Source organism: Hibiscus syriacus, unplaced genomic scaffold (genome assembly GCF_006381635.1).
Source record: "Hibiscus syriacus cultivar Baekdansim isolate YM2019G1 unplaced genomic scaffold, ASM638163v2 tig00005712_pilon, whole genome shotgun sequence".
NCBI lineage: Eukaryota > Viridiplantae > Streptophyta > Magnoliopsida > Malvales > Malvaceae > Hibiscus > Hibiscus syriacus.
The window spans coordinates 126,366-142,117 of record NW_024062065.1 but is presented as its reverse complement, the minus strand read 5'-3'; the positions used below and the strand labels follow the sequence as shown (position 1 = coordinate 142,117).

The 15,752-nt window shown below is 35.5% G+C and overlaps 2 protein-coding genes across 5 annotated transcripts; both read left to right on the top strand.

Moving 5' to 3' along the window:
- The first annotated feature begins 260 nt into the window (after window positions 1–260).
- On the top strand, window positions 261–3,893 carry LOC120199909 (transmembrane protein 87B-like). Of its 2 annotated transcripts, XM_039200878.1 has the most exons (5): window positions 269–602; window positions 1,663–2,599; window positions 2,762–2,857; window positions 3,053–3,189; window positions 3,428–3,893. In XM_039200878.1, exons 1-5 carry the CDS (start codon window positions 406–408, stop codon window positions 3,594–3,596), a joined length of 1,536 nt encoding a protein of 511 aa, XP_039056809.1. In that variant the 5' UTR covers window positions 269–405; the 3' UTR covers window positions 3,597–3,893. The 2 variants fall into 2 exon arrangements, with proteins under 2 accessions (XP_039056810.1, XP_039056809.1); XM_039200879.1 differs by lacking the exon at window positions 3,053–3,189 and having other exon boundaries at window positions 261–602; window positions 3,428–3,607.
- LOC120199911 lies at window positions 1,195–14,721 on the top strand. Of its 3 annotated transcripts, XM_039200881.1 has the most exons (3): window positions 1,195–1,202; window positions 8,714–8,720; window positions 13,441–14,721. In XM_039200881.1, the coding sequence occupies exon 3, from the start codon at window positions 13,454–13,456 to the stop codon at window positions 14,516–14,518; it is 1,065 nt and encodes a 354-aa protein (XP_039056812.1). In that variant the 5' UTR covers window positions 1,195–1,202; window positions 8,714–8,720; window positions 13,441–13,453; the 3' UTR covers window positions 14,519–14,721. The 3 variants fall into 3 exon arrangements, with proteins under 3 accessions (XP_039056812.1, XP_039056813.1, XP_039056814.1); XM_039200882.1 differs by lacking the exon at window positions 8,714–8,720 and having other exon boundaries at window positions 1,196–1,202; XM_039200883.1 differs by lacking the exons at window positions 1,195–1,202; window positions 8,714–8,720 and adding an exon at window positions 6,931–7,034 and having other exon boundaries at window positions 13,447–14,721.
- The last annotated feature ends 1,031 nt before the right edge of the window (window positions 14,722–15,752 follow it).

Genomic DNA, 15,752 nt, shown 5'->3' with positions numbered 1-15,752 from the left:
AATAATCAATGTATTTAACAAATCAACGCCCTATAATAAAAGAATCATTTTATAAATTTTAACAATTGAGAGACTTAATAAGTAGAGTCTTATTATCGTGACCATTTATATACTTTACACTATTTAATATAACTCTTTTTTTTTTAAAAAAAAGATTGCTGATTCAAATAGAATTCACCCATAGTTAAGTGGTCAAGAGTGTAGTTAGCCAAAACATTTTAGACAACAGCCATAAACCCGCGCGTATAGGGCGCGTAACAGTACATTCTCTCGACAGTGACGCTGCGCTTGCTTCTTTGCTTAAACCATTGCTTCGATCTTACTCACTCAACTTTCACCTCAAATTCGCAGATCTACTCTCTCGCAACTGTTTAGGTCCGAACACTGATCTCCAATTTCCTAGCCATGGATCTCGCATATCGAATATCCATCTTTCTTCTATTATCAACCGCGTTAACGACGATCAATGCTTCGATCCACATTTACAAAAATCAACTCTTCAGCGAAGTTGGAAATGCTTATCTTCTTTCAGGTGGCAGTGAAGGCCTCGCCGCCTCCCTTTCCTCCGACAACTCCGTTTCCGATGGCCGCTCTTTCATTCGGTAACGTTGACGAAACATTTCCTTATTTTAAAAAATGTGATTCGTTTGTTTTATTTTTAAACACAATGTATTAGAACTTTAAGTGAAGAACATGGCGTTGTTTTGTTTATATGGATTAGATCTGCTAGAAACTAGTTATTATTTAGGTGTACTTATGATGATCGACGGACGAAATAATTTTGAAAAATAAGAAATGCAATTTTTCAGTTATTTTCTAGTATTTTTTGACGAAACATTTCCTCCGTTAAGTCTGCTTCCGATGTCCGCTCTTTCATTGGTAGTATTAACGTGACATTTCCTTTATCTAAAATATGTGAATCGTTTGCTTTATTTTAAGTTCAATTTGTTTAAGTAGTTAATGCTCAAGCCTTGAGGTGTATCTATGATGATCTATGGAAGATCTAATTCTGAAAAATCAAGAAATGTATTTTTCACCTTTTTACTATTTATTAGTTGCATATTTGAGTGAAAATGGTTATTTGAGCAGATCCAAGTCCATGTTACCAAGAATGCAAATAGATTTGATTTAAGGAACAAAAAGTAGACATAAATCGATACTCGTGTGAAATGTAATTGATAAGGGTTAGTCCTCACCGGTTTGTTTAATAGGAATGAAGTGTGATTTATTATAAGTATAACGTTTTTTTGGAGCTTATTACTTATGCATACAGTTTTTATGTTTAAATAAATAAATTATGAAGTTTATGAGTTGTTTATTTTATTCAATAATTTTATAATAAATTATATGTCGATGGTATGTAGTCTTATTGAAATGGATCGTTAGTGTTCCTTCATTGAATTTTTGAGAACCTACTTGAAAATTGTTAGGGAGATAGCGATTTCTGGTACCAGAGATCTGAGATTTATATGTCATTATCATTTGTAAAAATATATAATGAATGCTGTTTTTTCAATATCTTATTAGGCCATGGATTAAAATAGTTATGACTATTCATAAGTAAACCAGTTTCTTGGTGCTGGATTAAGCATTTCCACCTCCATTTTTTTTTTAATTCACTTCCAAAATTTTATGCCTTGAATGTATTTTTCTTATACATAGATTTGAGAATATCACATTCTGGAGGACTCAGGCTGCTGCAGATGGCCATTCCAACGAGGAACATAGTTCTGGGTTGATTCAAGCGGTGATTTTTGAGGCTGCTGATAGAAATAATATAGGTGGTTCAGCTTATGGTGGACAGAGATCGATATGTTGTACCCCTGATCTTGCTAAGCTGGAAGGGTGCAAGCAAGGTGAAGTCATTCGGATACCTTCTGCAACAGATAGTAATTGGCCTATTGTTTTGAGCGTACATTTTGGTGGGAACTATTTATCAACTAGTATGGACAAAACCGAAGTTCCCATCATGAAAATGGGGATGTATAATTTGCTTTTCATAGCATGTGATCCAAAACTCAATGGAACAACAATGAGTGGGAAGACGGTGTGGAAGAACCCTGATGGTTATTTACCAGGGAGAATGGCACCATTGATGAAGTTTTATGTTTACATGACGATTGCCTATTTGTTGCTTAGTGCCATTTGGTTCTCACAGTATGTGAGGTTTTGGAAAGATATCCTGCTACTTCAGCACTGCATCACTGCTGTCATTGGTCTGGGTTTGTTTGAAATGATATTGTGGTATCTTGACTATTCTAATTTTAACAGCTCAGGAATGAGGCCTGTTGTACTTACAAGTTGGGTCGTGACTGTTGGAGCAATAAGAAAAACACTTGCTCGACTCCTCATACTTTCTGTTTCTATGGGCTATGGTGTTGTACGCCCAACTTTAGGTGGCCTTACATCAAAGGTGCTTCTTCTTGGAGCGACTTATTTTTTGGCATCTGAATTGCTGGACATTACTGAATATGTAGGGACCATTAATGACGTATCAGGAAGAGCAAGACTCTTCCTAGTCCTTCCTGATGCATTCCTGGATGCATTTTTGATATTGTGGATTTTTACATCTCTTTCGAAAACACTAGAGCAGTTACAGGTACTTTGTTCTTTTTCTTTTTCTCACTATGCTTTAGTGATTGATGATCTTAAGTTTCTTGACCGTAATAGCTGTGCTCATTCATTATCATGATATATTTCCCCTCACTTTGCTCTTTCATACTGTACAAATTTCAATGGCTGACATTAGTTTTTCATCCAGGTAAAAAGAATATCAGCAAAGTTGGACCTCTATAGGAAATTCTCAAATGCACTAGCTATGGCGGTGATTGCTTCAGTTGGATGGATAAGTTTTGAGGTATATTTCGTCTAGATTCTGGTTTCTTTCTTGGTTGATATTTCATGTTATATTGTCGCAGATAAATGACAAATATTTGTGTTTAAGTGAAATAATACGACGAAGACATTTATTGTACTTAAAACAGGCATTTGGTCCTTAGTAATATACCAATGGGTTCAATTTATCACGGACCTGACCTATTTGGCGGTACAGGTATACTTCAAAGCAACAGATCCATTCAATGAGAGGTGGCAAAGTGCTTGGATCATCACAGCTTTCTGGGACATTCTTTCATTTGCACTACTCTGTGTTATTTGCTACCTTTGGGCTCCATCTCAGAGCTCTCAAAGGTGCATATTACTCTTTCTAAGCTTTACAGAGTCGATTGGATGACCTTAACTGTTATTTTCCTCTCATTTGCAATTTGAAAATTCTTAAATCGTATGTCGCCTGAGGTTTTGACATGCTGGAGAGAGCTCAGTTTGACCACAAGGAGAGTGCTTTTAGAAGCTTCATTCTAAAAGAGGCCGGGTCTTAAATTCCCCATGTTATTATGCTAATATGCTTGTTACTGCCGACTTTGCTCAGATATGCATACTCGGGAGATGTCGGGGAAGAATTCGATGATGAAGAAGCTCAATCTCTAACAAGGGGGCAGTCCGATGGGGATGTCAGTTTAGTCAAGCAAGAGAGGAATAATGGAAATGCCGGTGTCTCTGATCATGAAGACGGCACGGAAGAGGATAAGAGGGAGTAAAATACCCCAGTCCAACATGATTTTAGTCATCAACCTTGTTCCGCATTGTCGAAACCACCTTGACGGGAGGATAACATATATACTCGGAGCAACGGTTCTTCGAATCAAATTGCAAAAGGGAACCAATCTTGTTGCAGAAGGTTGATCTTTGTCTAATTTAGATTTGTTGTCAGTTTGTCCATATTAATTTTGATTACATGATGTAGGGGAATAGGCAATTTCCATGCCATTTCTATGATGAGAAACCTTACGGTTTTGATATGCTTTTGATGGTTCCACGAATTGGATTTATGTTTTTCTTTTTTAATAATTAAAACTACCATGTAACTTTAAAATGCAAATCGGAGGTTGTGTGTGTGTGTGTGTGTTTTACATTATATTATTGCTTGGGAGATGGGGTATTGGAACTCGAAATTTTGTTGTTGCACGATTTCTTCGAAGCACAATCTTGACTCGGTCATTTAGAGGTAGCATGCAACTTATTTATCATGAAGGAAATACTGTTGTAGATCGAATGACGTTATACGATGACTGCACTAGTTTCTATGTTCGTTCCTATGTTTATAAACGAATCGAACGTTTAGTAAACCGTTTGTAAATTGTACGATAAGAAGTTCGTTTATTTATTAAACGAATAAACTTGAACAAAATTTTATGTTCGTTTAAATTAATTAATGAGCACGAATAAATGTCTCGTTCGTTCATTTACGTTCGTGAGCGTTCGGTAATTTGATTGTTTAAGTTTGTTTATTTATATTCAGCCAAATTTTTAGACTAGTTTGAAATATTAAGACCTAATAATTTTAACCTTAAACCCATTAATATTTTAAAATCCAAATAAATAATACAAAATATCTATTAAATAAAAATATAAATCATAAAATTATTTGGAAAGAAAAAAACTCTTCTCAAATAAAAATTCAATTAATTTAATGTAAGCTTGTTTATGTTCATTCGTTTATGTTCGTTTATCATTTTAATAAACAAACACGAACAAATTATATTTCTTAATGAATGAACACGAACAATAAATTTTGTTCGTTCAGTTGTTCGTATAGTTTGTTTAATTAAAATTAAAATAAAAAATATGAACATACTTTTATTCATATTCATTTTGTTTATTTACATATGTATTTATTTCTCAATCCTCAAACGACATAAAAAGACGTGGGCATTCTCATTAGTCAACTTATTAGAATTAATTATATTAAAGTAAATTATACCAGTGACCACCCAATTATAGTATCTTTTCATTTTACCATCATTTTTAAATTCTTGTCAATTATACCATCAAACTATTTAAATGTATTCAATTAGGTCGCTAGCCGTTAAAAGATAACATAAGTGTTGATGTGACAGTTAATAAAACTGATAAAATTATACATTTTGTCCTCAATACATTCTTTCAATTTAGTCATTATTTTAATTCAATTTAATAATTTAATCTTCAATTAGGTTGTCACTATTATATTGGATGAAATTTTATTAATTTTAATTGGTTAGTTCATCATTCAGCATGTTCGTTTCACACCTCTGAATGATTCAGTGTTGATTGATTCAGTAAAACAGTGCTAAATGATTCAGTACAGAAATACATTCTGAATGATTCAGAGCCATTATCAAACAGCATATTACATTCAGAGCTAATTCATACAGAGTCTCTGAATCATTCAGCATTTGAATCATTCAGCGCTTAATCATTCTGAAGTAATATATCAACCCCTAAGCCCTATAATCGCTGTTGCTTTACAATATTTCATATGTTATCTTTCCAACTGAAGACAAGAAAACAAACTAAAAGGAAAAAAGAAATTGTAACGAATCAAAACTAATAAGTCTTCGGTGAGTATGGGATCACTCGTACAAAGCAAAGCATCAATACTCATATTTGAACTATATTTTACGACATATTTTATTTAGTTTCTATTATAAGGAAAATAATAAAATGAATCAAACCTTGGTTTTTTAGAGAGTATATAAATACCAAAACTATTTTAGCAAATTTAATTAATATTTTATAAATATATACATTTTATATATTTTTTTAAAAATATATTTAATATTTTGAAAATAATTTTGAAAATTAAAAAATTAATTTCACCAAATCTTGAATTCAAATTTTAAACTATATTTATTTTTATATAACCAAAGTAAAATTTTTATTTTGTTTCAATTTATCGTATCATGCTTTTTCTCTTCTCTTATTTTCTTAAAAAATTTCAATAATTTTATTTTTATAATACGTTTTTTCTTTATTTTTATAGTACGTTTTCTTCTATTAAATGTCATTATTACTAGCACGAATTAATCAATCAAGAAAATTTTTATTTTTTGAGGTCCCGGATTTAAGCACTACGAAAATATGAATGACAATCAAATGATTAACAGTTATTATTAAACATATGTTTGATCTTGTACTTACCCCCATTTTAATTAGGCTTAATACTAAAATAAGCGTCCAAACTATACCTAAAAACTTGAATTGGTGCCTAAACCATTTTTTAACCCATCCAGGTGTTTAAAGTTACAAACGTTACCAATTTAAGTGTTCGATTCATCAATGACGTTAATTTCCCCATTAAGCGACACATGTCACAATCTGGTGATTTTGAAATTTATTTTTAAAAAAAATGTTAGGTTATCCCCCTTTCTGGCCACAACTGCCATCGTCAATGTAGTTTCTGTCATCCTCCTAGTCATGCGTCGTCGTAGTTACCGTCGAGATCACGTGGGATCGCGATTTTCATTATAGGATTAGTGGGGTATAAAACGTCGATTTGTCGTCGATCGGTCAAGATTTATAGGGGGTTTGGTCGTCGGGGAGATGAGGTCGGGTAGAGCTTCGTTAACGGTAAAGGGCGGTGGCCGAAGTGGGTTTAAGAATTGAAATGAAGGTTTTCAAAGTTTTTGGGTTATTTCAAAATGTTTATGTTTTTCTTTAAAAATATATATAATTTTAGTTTTTTTTTTTAATTTTAAATATATTTTTTAAAACCACCAAATTGTAACACGCGCCGAGAAAATTAACTTCATTGACGGCTCAAATACTTAAACGAGTAACGTTTCTGGATAGGTCAAAAAATAATTTAAACACGTATTCAAGATTTTAATTTGGTATTAAGCCTTTTAATTAAAAAATGTCATTATCACTCATCTACCAAAGTTTCAACGGAGCGTGTCCTTCAGACGCTATCTTGTTCTCAAATCCACCGCGTATTTATGTTTAAATGACCCGTGAATCGCACTACCATTTTCATGTCGCGTGAAACTCCTTTCCACCGAATATTCTAAATTTCGAATTCGTTGGTTCGCTACAAAGCTTTTGGCATTGGCGCTTATTATTTACCACTTCTCTTCTTTTTTCTTTTTCAATCCCTCGATTTCGTGGCCTAACAAAACCCTAAATTTCTCTCCCCCAATTCACTCCTCTTCTCCCCGGTATGCTCTTTCCTGATGAATCTTCGTTCCTTATTTATTATTATTTATTTTGAACCTTTTGATTTTTTATTTTTTGTAGTACTATGTATGTAAAATTGTAGTGTTTCATGTTCTTTTTCTACTGTTTAATCGGTTAATTAACTATACTGCTAACGTGAAACTATTGCCAAACCACGTTCTTTGGATCCTTAAATTCTATAAACTCTGGAGGTTTTGGCTATCTCCAACTAACCCATTATCTTGATCTAGATTTCTGCACCCTTTTTTCAAACAGGTGAGAATCTTTCAAATTCTCCCTTTTAATTTGTGAACGTTGACGTCATCTTTTGCTTGTCCATTGGTTGGAATTGTTCTTTTGCGATTTCTATTGTTAGGGATGACCTAATTCACTTGTATAGTGGAACATGGATGTTCATTGTTTCCGGGGTCTCCATATCTGTAGTTCTTCTTTTAGCTGGGTCTATGTCTATTAGTATGTTAATGGCATTGCTTGTTTGTTATTAGGCTTGATTTTTGGGTGTTATTATAATTTAAACTAAAATATCATATCATTGATGGATTGCTCTCTAGGTATGTCATGGATTTAATCAAGGATAACCCTAAACCTTGAATAACCCAAGCATCTCATTACTCTTTCTCTTTTTCTCTAAGGATTATGTGCATTTGTTTTTGATATTAGACTTGTCGTTAATGGTAAGTTTCCATGATGAAACTTTGGTTTAGACATATGTTATGGTAGAAGAAGAAGAGAGAAGAGGAAGCATCGAAGAAGAGAGACGAGGAAGCAGGAGCAATTGGGAAAGGGGGATCGAGGGTTAGGGATTGAAGATAGGATTGGGAATTAAATCACACGTGAGATGCACAGGAAACTTACACAGCAGAGGAGCAGGCCTGGAAGGGAATGGCGTGATGGAGCAGCCCAACACGAAGGCCCAGTATCTGATAAAAAATAGAAAGAGAAGAATCATTCTGTTAGATGGTTGTTATGACAATGGACAGCTGGCAGGAATTCTATGGCTTATGTAATTAAATAATACTAGGCTTGATTGTAAAAAGTTTTCTTAGAAAATGAATGATGCAAACTTCTTCTGAAATCTCTCAATTCTTCTTCTAAAACCTATTTTCTTTCGACATTCTTCTCTACAAAAATCCAGTCTATAACAAATTGGTATTCAGAGCCTCGATTCTGGCATGCCAAAGAAGAATCAAACTATGGCTGAAGCTGATTTATCAGGGTTGCAAAAGCAGATTGAAGAATTAACTGCTTTAGTTAAACAAGGACGGGATGAAACCAATCCACCCAAATGGTGGGAAAATCAAGAGAATCGAATCAATGCATTGGAGTCTAGAATGGAAACGAATCAGGGCTATGTGGAAGAGCTATTGAAGATATTGACAGGTAGAACTGGTGACCAAGTGCAATCTGTGGGTGAGCAGGTACAATCTCCTGATACTTCTAAAAATAAGGAAAAGACTCCTGTTATGGTGACTGTGCTGAATGACAAATCTAGGTTTACTTATAAAACTGATGAACCTGGGATATTAAAGTCTAAACCTGATGATTGTCTAGCCATTAAGAACAGTTATAGGCCTGAGAATCAAATGGGTGAAAATAGTGATTCTAGACCTATTATAGTGGGACTAGAAGCTGAAAAAAAGGGGCCAGGGAGTTCATTTAGTTCTGGGGTTATGTGGAATAGACCTAAAATAGAACTTCCTTTCTTTGAAGGGGTTAATCCGAGAGGGTGGGTGCAGAAGTGCCTGAAATACTTTTCTATTTGTGGGGTTCCTGTTGAGCAGAGAGTGGAACTAGCTACAATGTATTTAACAGGCAAGCAGAAGTTTGGTTTGATGGTTACATTATGCAAAAACACCATGTGACATGGCATGAATTTGAAGCTGATCTTTGTCATAGATTCAGTGATAGAACTTTTTCTGATATTGTTGAGGAGTTCACTAAATTGACTCAGAAAGGGTCTGTGGAAGATTATCAAGAGAAGTTTGAGGAGTTACAACCTCATATGTTGTTGCAGAATCCTACTTTGACTGAGGAATTTTTTGTGTCACTTTTATTAGTGGACTTAGAGATGATATCAAGCATAGGGTCAAGGCTTTAGATCCTAAAAACTTATCTGAAGCATCTAAACAGGCCAAACTGTATGAACTGTCTGTGGAGTTTGAGAACAGAAGAGTGAGGTCTTCTTTTAAAAACCCACCCTACCCAAACCCCTTTATATATCTAAACCTACACTGCCAGTACCTACAAAACCTACAGCAGTACCAAATCCAAAGCAAAATCTTATGGATTACAGAAGGCAAAATAACCTCTGCTTTAAATGTGGTGAAAAGTATTTGCCGGGCCATCAGTGTAAAACCAGGCAATTGAATATGATTACTGAAGAAGTTGATCCTTCTCTATTAGAGGTATGTCCTACTGATGCTGAGCATATTCAACAACAAGAAGAGGAAAATCTGGAAATTTCTATGAATGCTATTACTGGCTGCATTGGTCATAATACATTGAGAATACAGGGCAATATTCAGGGAAACCATTGAATATCCTAATTGACAGTGGCAGTACACACAGTTTTTTAACTCCTACATGGGCTGATGCTGGCATACAGATTAATACTGCTTATCCTTTGGCTATTACTGTGGCTAATGGCCAACAGTTGTTCAGTTCTGCTAGATGCAACAAGGTTAAATGGGAAATGCAAGGACATACTTTTTCCCATGATTTTAGATTACTTAAATTGGGAGGCAGTGACATGGTATTGGGAGTTGATTGGATGAAGTTATTCAGTCCAATTTTGATGGACTTTAATAATATGACACTAAGTTTTGATCATGAAGGGGAACAGATTTGTATTCAGGGTCAACAAACCTCTACTGAATTATATCAAATATCAGGAGCTACTTTGCTTAAAATGAGTGCAAGGATTCTGATATTATTGGTCATATTATCCTATTGACTATGACAGGACACTCTTCTTCTGTTCCTATAGAATTGCAACCTATATTGGATAAATACAGCAAGGTTTTTGCTGAACCAGAAGGCCTACCTCCTCAGAGGTCACATGACCATGCAATTCCACTAATACCTACTGCCACACCTGTTAATCTACGGCCTTATAGATTTCCTCATAATCAGAAGACTGAAGTTGAAAAACAGATAGCTGCTATGCTTTCTTCTTCTGTCATTCAGCCAAGCAGGAGCCCTTTTGCCTCTCCCTGCCTTCTTATTAAAAAGAAGGATGGCACTTGGAGGTTTTGTGTTGACTACAGACAACTAAACAGTTTGACCATCAAAGATAAGTTTCCTATTCCTATAGTGGAAGACTTATTGGATGAGTTAAATGGGGCAGTTTACTTTTCTAAGATTGATTTGAGATCAGGTTATTGGCAGATCAGAATTAAACCAGAAGATATTTACAAAACTGCCTTTAGAACTCATCAAGGCATTATGAGTTTAAGGTAATGCCTTTTGGCCTTACTAATGCACCTGCTACATTTCAGGCTCTCATGAATGAGTTGTTCAGTTCTTTTCTTAGAAAATTTGTTTTAGTCTTCTTTGATGATATTTTGATTTATAGCAGCAGTATGCAACAACATGTTGAACATTTGAGGCTTGTTTTGGAAGTTTTGAAGGTGAACCAATTATTTGCAAAGTTATCTAAGTGTTTTTTTGGCCAGACTACAGTGGAATATCTTGGTCATATTATCTCTGCTGCAGGAGTGTCTACTGATCCTAGCAAAGTGGAAGTTATGCAGAATTGGCCTCAGCCTAAAACCCTTAAATCTCTCAGAGGGTTTCTAGGTCTAACTGGATATTACAGAAGATTTATTAGGCACTATGGTATTATTAGCAAACCATTAACACAGATGTTAAAAAAGGATGGTTTTCACTGGAATTCTGCTGCTTACAGTGCTTTTGAAGATCTTAAGAAGGCTATGTGTTCTGCTCCAGTTTTAGCATTGCCTGATTTTTCTAAAACATTTTATTTAGAAACAGATGCTAGCTCAGGAGGTGTAGGGGCTGTTTTATCTCAGGAAGGAAGACCTCTTGCTTATTTGAGTAAAGCTCTAAGCCCTAGACACTCAGCATTATCTATTTATGAAAGAGAATATCTTGCTATTCTCTTGGCTGTGTCTAAATGGAGGCATTATTTGGAGAGTGCAACATTTATTATTAAGACTGATCATGAGCCCCTAAAGTTTCTTTTGGAGCAAAAGTTAACTACAACTATCCAAAAGAAAGGGTTGACAAAGTTATTGGGATTAGATTATACAATTCAGTATAGAAAGGGGAAATCAAATGTAGTTGCTGATGCTTTATCTAGAAGATGGGAGGATCAAGCTCAATGCTTGACTATGGGAGTGACAGTTTTGATACCTAGTTGGGTTCAGGAGATTGAAGAAAGCTATAAGAGTGACTCTTTAGCTCAGAATTGGATTTCAATTCTGACTATTACTCCTATGGCTGACAGTAAGTGGAAGTTTTCTAAGGCTGTTCTTAGATATGATGGGAGAGTTTATATTGGATCTACTGGAAGCCTTAGATTACAGATTATACAATCTTTACATGACTCTCCTCAAGGGGGACACTCCGGGGCTCAGGCTACATATTATAAGATTAGGTCTAATTTTTATTGGCCAAATCTTAAATCTATGGTTGCTGCTTATGTTAGATGTTGCCAGACTTGCCAGCAAACTAAAGTGGAGCATTTAGCAAAGCCTGGTTTATTACAGCCACTACCTATTCCTAACCAGGCTTGGGAAATAATTTCTATGGATTTCATTGAAGGGTTGCCTACTTCACTAAAGAAAAATTGTATTTTGGTAATAGTAGATAAATTTACCAAATACAGTCATTTTCTCCCTTTAGCTCACCCTTATTCTGCAGCAGAGGTGGCTAAGCTCTACTTAGACAATGTGTACAAGCTACATGGCCAACCTAAAATGGCCATTCTGATAGGGATAAGACCTTCACAAGTTTATTTTGGAAGGAATTTATGAAACAGTTAGGCACCAAGACAGTGTTCAGCACTGCTTACCATCCAGAAACAGATGGTCAAACAGAGAGAGTTAACCAGTGTTTGGAGCAGTATTTGAGAGGATTTTGTTTTTATAAACCTAAGCAATGGACTAAGTGGCTATCACATGCTGAATGGTGGTACAATACCACTTATCATACTGCCCTCAAGTTAACTCCTTTTCAGGCTTTATATGGCTACAAACCACCTATTATGGTTTGGCCTACAGAGTCTACAGTACATACTATTGCAGAAATCATGAACAACAGAGAAGTTACTAGACAGTTAATTCAAACTCAATTGCAGATGGCAAGTAATCGCATGAAGCAGCAACAAGATAAAAACAGAACTGAAAGGGTTTTTGAAGTAGGAGATATGGTCTACCTGAAATTGCAACCCTATCGACAGACATCTATTGCCCTGAGAAAGAATTTGAAATTAGCAGCAAAATATTATGGACCTTATAAAATTATTGAAAAGATTGGAAAAGTCGCTTATCGATTGGACTTACCGAAATCCTCTCGCTTGCATCCAGTCTTCCATGTGAGCCTTTTGAAGAAGTTCATCGGTGATTCATTGATTGCTGTCACTGAACCTCCTACAGTAGATGAAGAAGGAGGGTTACAAATCAAACCCTTGAAGATTATGGCAAGACGAATCGTAAATCGAAAGGGAAAACCTGTCACTCAGCTTTTGGTTCGTTGGGAGAATCTGACTGAAGAAAATGATACTTGGGAGGATTATACGACTCTCAAAGGCCAGTTTCCTGCGTTCGATCCTTGGGGACAAGGCTCGTCTCGAGGGATGGGTATTGTTATGGTAGAAGAAGAAGAGAGAAGAGGAAGCATCGAAGAAGAGAGACGAGGAAGCAGGAGCAATTGGGAAAGGGGGATCGAGGGTTAGGGATTGAAGATAGGATTGGGAATTAAATCACACGTGAGATGCACAGGAAACTTACACAGCAGAGGAGCAGGCCTGGAAGGGAATGGCGTGATGGAGCAGCCCAACACGAAGGCCCAGTATCTGATAAAAAATAGAAAGAGAAGAATCATTCTGTTAGATGGTTGTTATGACAATGGACAGCTGGCAGGAATTCTATGGCTTATGTAATTAAATAATACTAGGCTTGATTGTAAAAAGTTTTCTTAGAAAATGAATGATGCAAACTTCTTCTGAAATCTCTCAATTCTTCTTCTAAAACCTATTTTCTTTCGACATTCTTCTCTACAAAAATCCAGTCTATAACAACATAATTGCCATTAGCTTTAAAAATTTCAGAAGCACGACAAGTGATTGATCTGTTTTTACCATATTGTGTTGGGCTTAAGATTATTCATTACTAGATTTTGCTGATTTTGCAATTTTAATTCGAGTTGTAGTTTGCAAATGGCAAAAGGTGGCAAGGTTCGCCGTAGAATTGCATCCCGGCAGACCCCATACTTGTTGCACTCTCGTTGCCAAGGGATCCCTCGAGATTTGCACCCAGAAAAATGTTCCAAAGCTTTGGATAATAAAGATTGGGAAGGCACAACATGTTCCGTTTGCATGGAGTGCCCTCACAATGCTGTTCTTCTTCTTTGTTCATCCCATGACAAGGGCTGCCGTCCTTACATGTGTGGAACTAGCTTCCGATACTCAAACTGCCTTGACCAGTACAAGAAGTTCCACACTAAAGTAGTCTCATCCAATCGTGAAGAACCATTTCTTAGTTCTGTTGATGATTCAGTTCTGGCAGCTGGTTCCAATTGGCCTGTTGAGAAGCTTGGTGTAACTGAACTATCATGTCCACTTTGCAGGGGTCAGGTGAAAGGATGGACAGTGGTGGAACCTGTTAGGGAATTTTTAAATTCCAAAAAGAGAAGCTGTATGCAGGATGACTGCACCTTTGTTGGGTCTTTTAAGGAACTTAGGAAACACATGAAAGCGGATCATCCATGTGCTCAGCCACGCGAAGTGGATCCGACCCTCGAGCAAAAATGGAGAAGGCTTGAACGGGAGCAGGAGCAGGAGGATGTGATCAGCACAATAAGGTCAACAATGCCAGGAGCAATGGTATTTGGTGATTATGTAATAGAAAGAAATCATCATGGCTTTGAGACAGATAGAGAGGATGGTCCCTACACAGATGTTATAGAAAGGGGTGGAGATCTTGAGTTTGGCTTAGATGGTGATATTTTGAATCTCTTTCTTCTGCTGCATGCATTTGAGTCATCAGGGAATGACCTCGGTAGACAAACGAGGCAACCTACACACGTAGCGGATGAGAATACTGTTGGTGTTCACGTTAACTCTACTGTTGGGGATATGGGTTATTCCAATCAAGATGATAACAACGATGGGAGCAATATGTCTTTGGTTAGCCGACTCCGTCGACATGGCAGAGTTCTTTTAGGGCGTTCAGGCAGGAGGAGGAGGAGAAGGGAAAACATGTGGAGGCAGAATGTAGGATGAAAAGCTTAGCTATAAGGGGTGTGAAACATCAAAGGCTATGTATCGCCATAGATTTTGAATTTGCACCGATTTACTTCTCTCAATTCATTTTAGGTTGTGTTTCGTTATCATTCGGATGTACTGGTAATTCCTTTCCTTTCCTTTCGTTGGCATATGTTTATCCTCTAACCCCCTATGTATTTATGTAGACTTGTAGTTTCACATGATGGGAAAAAATTCAGATTGCAAAATTTTCAAATGCTACTGGGCCCTCTGATTTTAGTTTTTAGGTTAGGGGCACTGAAATGAGTCAAATGATTGACACGTTCCATTCCTTCTCTAGTCGCATTTATTTTGTGATTGTTTATTCACTGAAACCTTGGGTCACGAATTTTTCGCTTGGACATCGAGTTTGGCAAGAATTCAAAATAGCGTCTGATTCCGTGAGCAAAAATCATATATGATGCCTCTGCACTAGTACAATCGAAATTACTACTTGGGAGTTTATGATTGGAAAGCTGCTGCTTTCAATTAAATTTGCTCCAACGTGTCCCTGGAAATTTCACTATTTACTAAGCTATGAGTTGAGTCAAAGGGGCATTGATTTACATCTTGCAAGCAGTAAACAGAGGTTACATGTAAATTTTTCGACCTTCAAGGGTGAGTATTTGATTGAGTTAAATATAAAAGGTTTGGGTTAGTTGAGTATCATTTTATCATTTAAATTTTATTTAAAAGTTTTTTTTAAATAAAGTTGAGATGAATTAAATATATTTGTTCAAGTTTTTTTTTAAATTTACATATAATTATGTATAACATTATAGTTTTGACTGGTTTTAATTTTAATGACTTTCCATATATAATATACACATTTTTCATATTCTTTTTCACGTGTAAGTAAGATTTGTAATGTTATTTAATAAATCAAATATCTAAAATTGTAACATATTTATAATATTATTTTTAAAGAGATTTTGAGGACAATATTAACGAGAATATAAAGAAGTCAAAAAATTGATAGAGATTACAAAGAATTGCAATTAGAGAATTAAATTGAATAAAATATAGAATTGAGAGATTAAATTGTAAAAAAAAAATTATACTTAGAAAGACAAATTAAAGTTAAAATATATTCTAAAGTCGATGAAGAGCATGTGTTTCGAATTTATTTAAAATACGCTTAAAACGTTGGAGGAATTAAAGAAACAAAAGCATCAAGGACCAAAAAATTAAATATTTTGAATCAAATCGAATT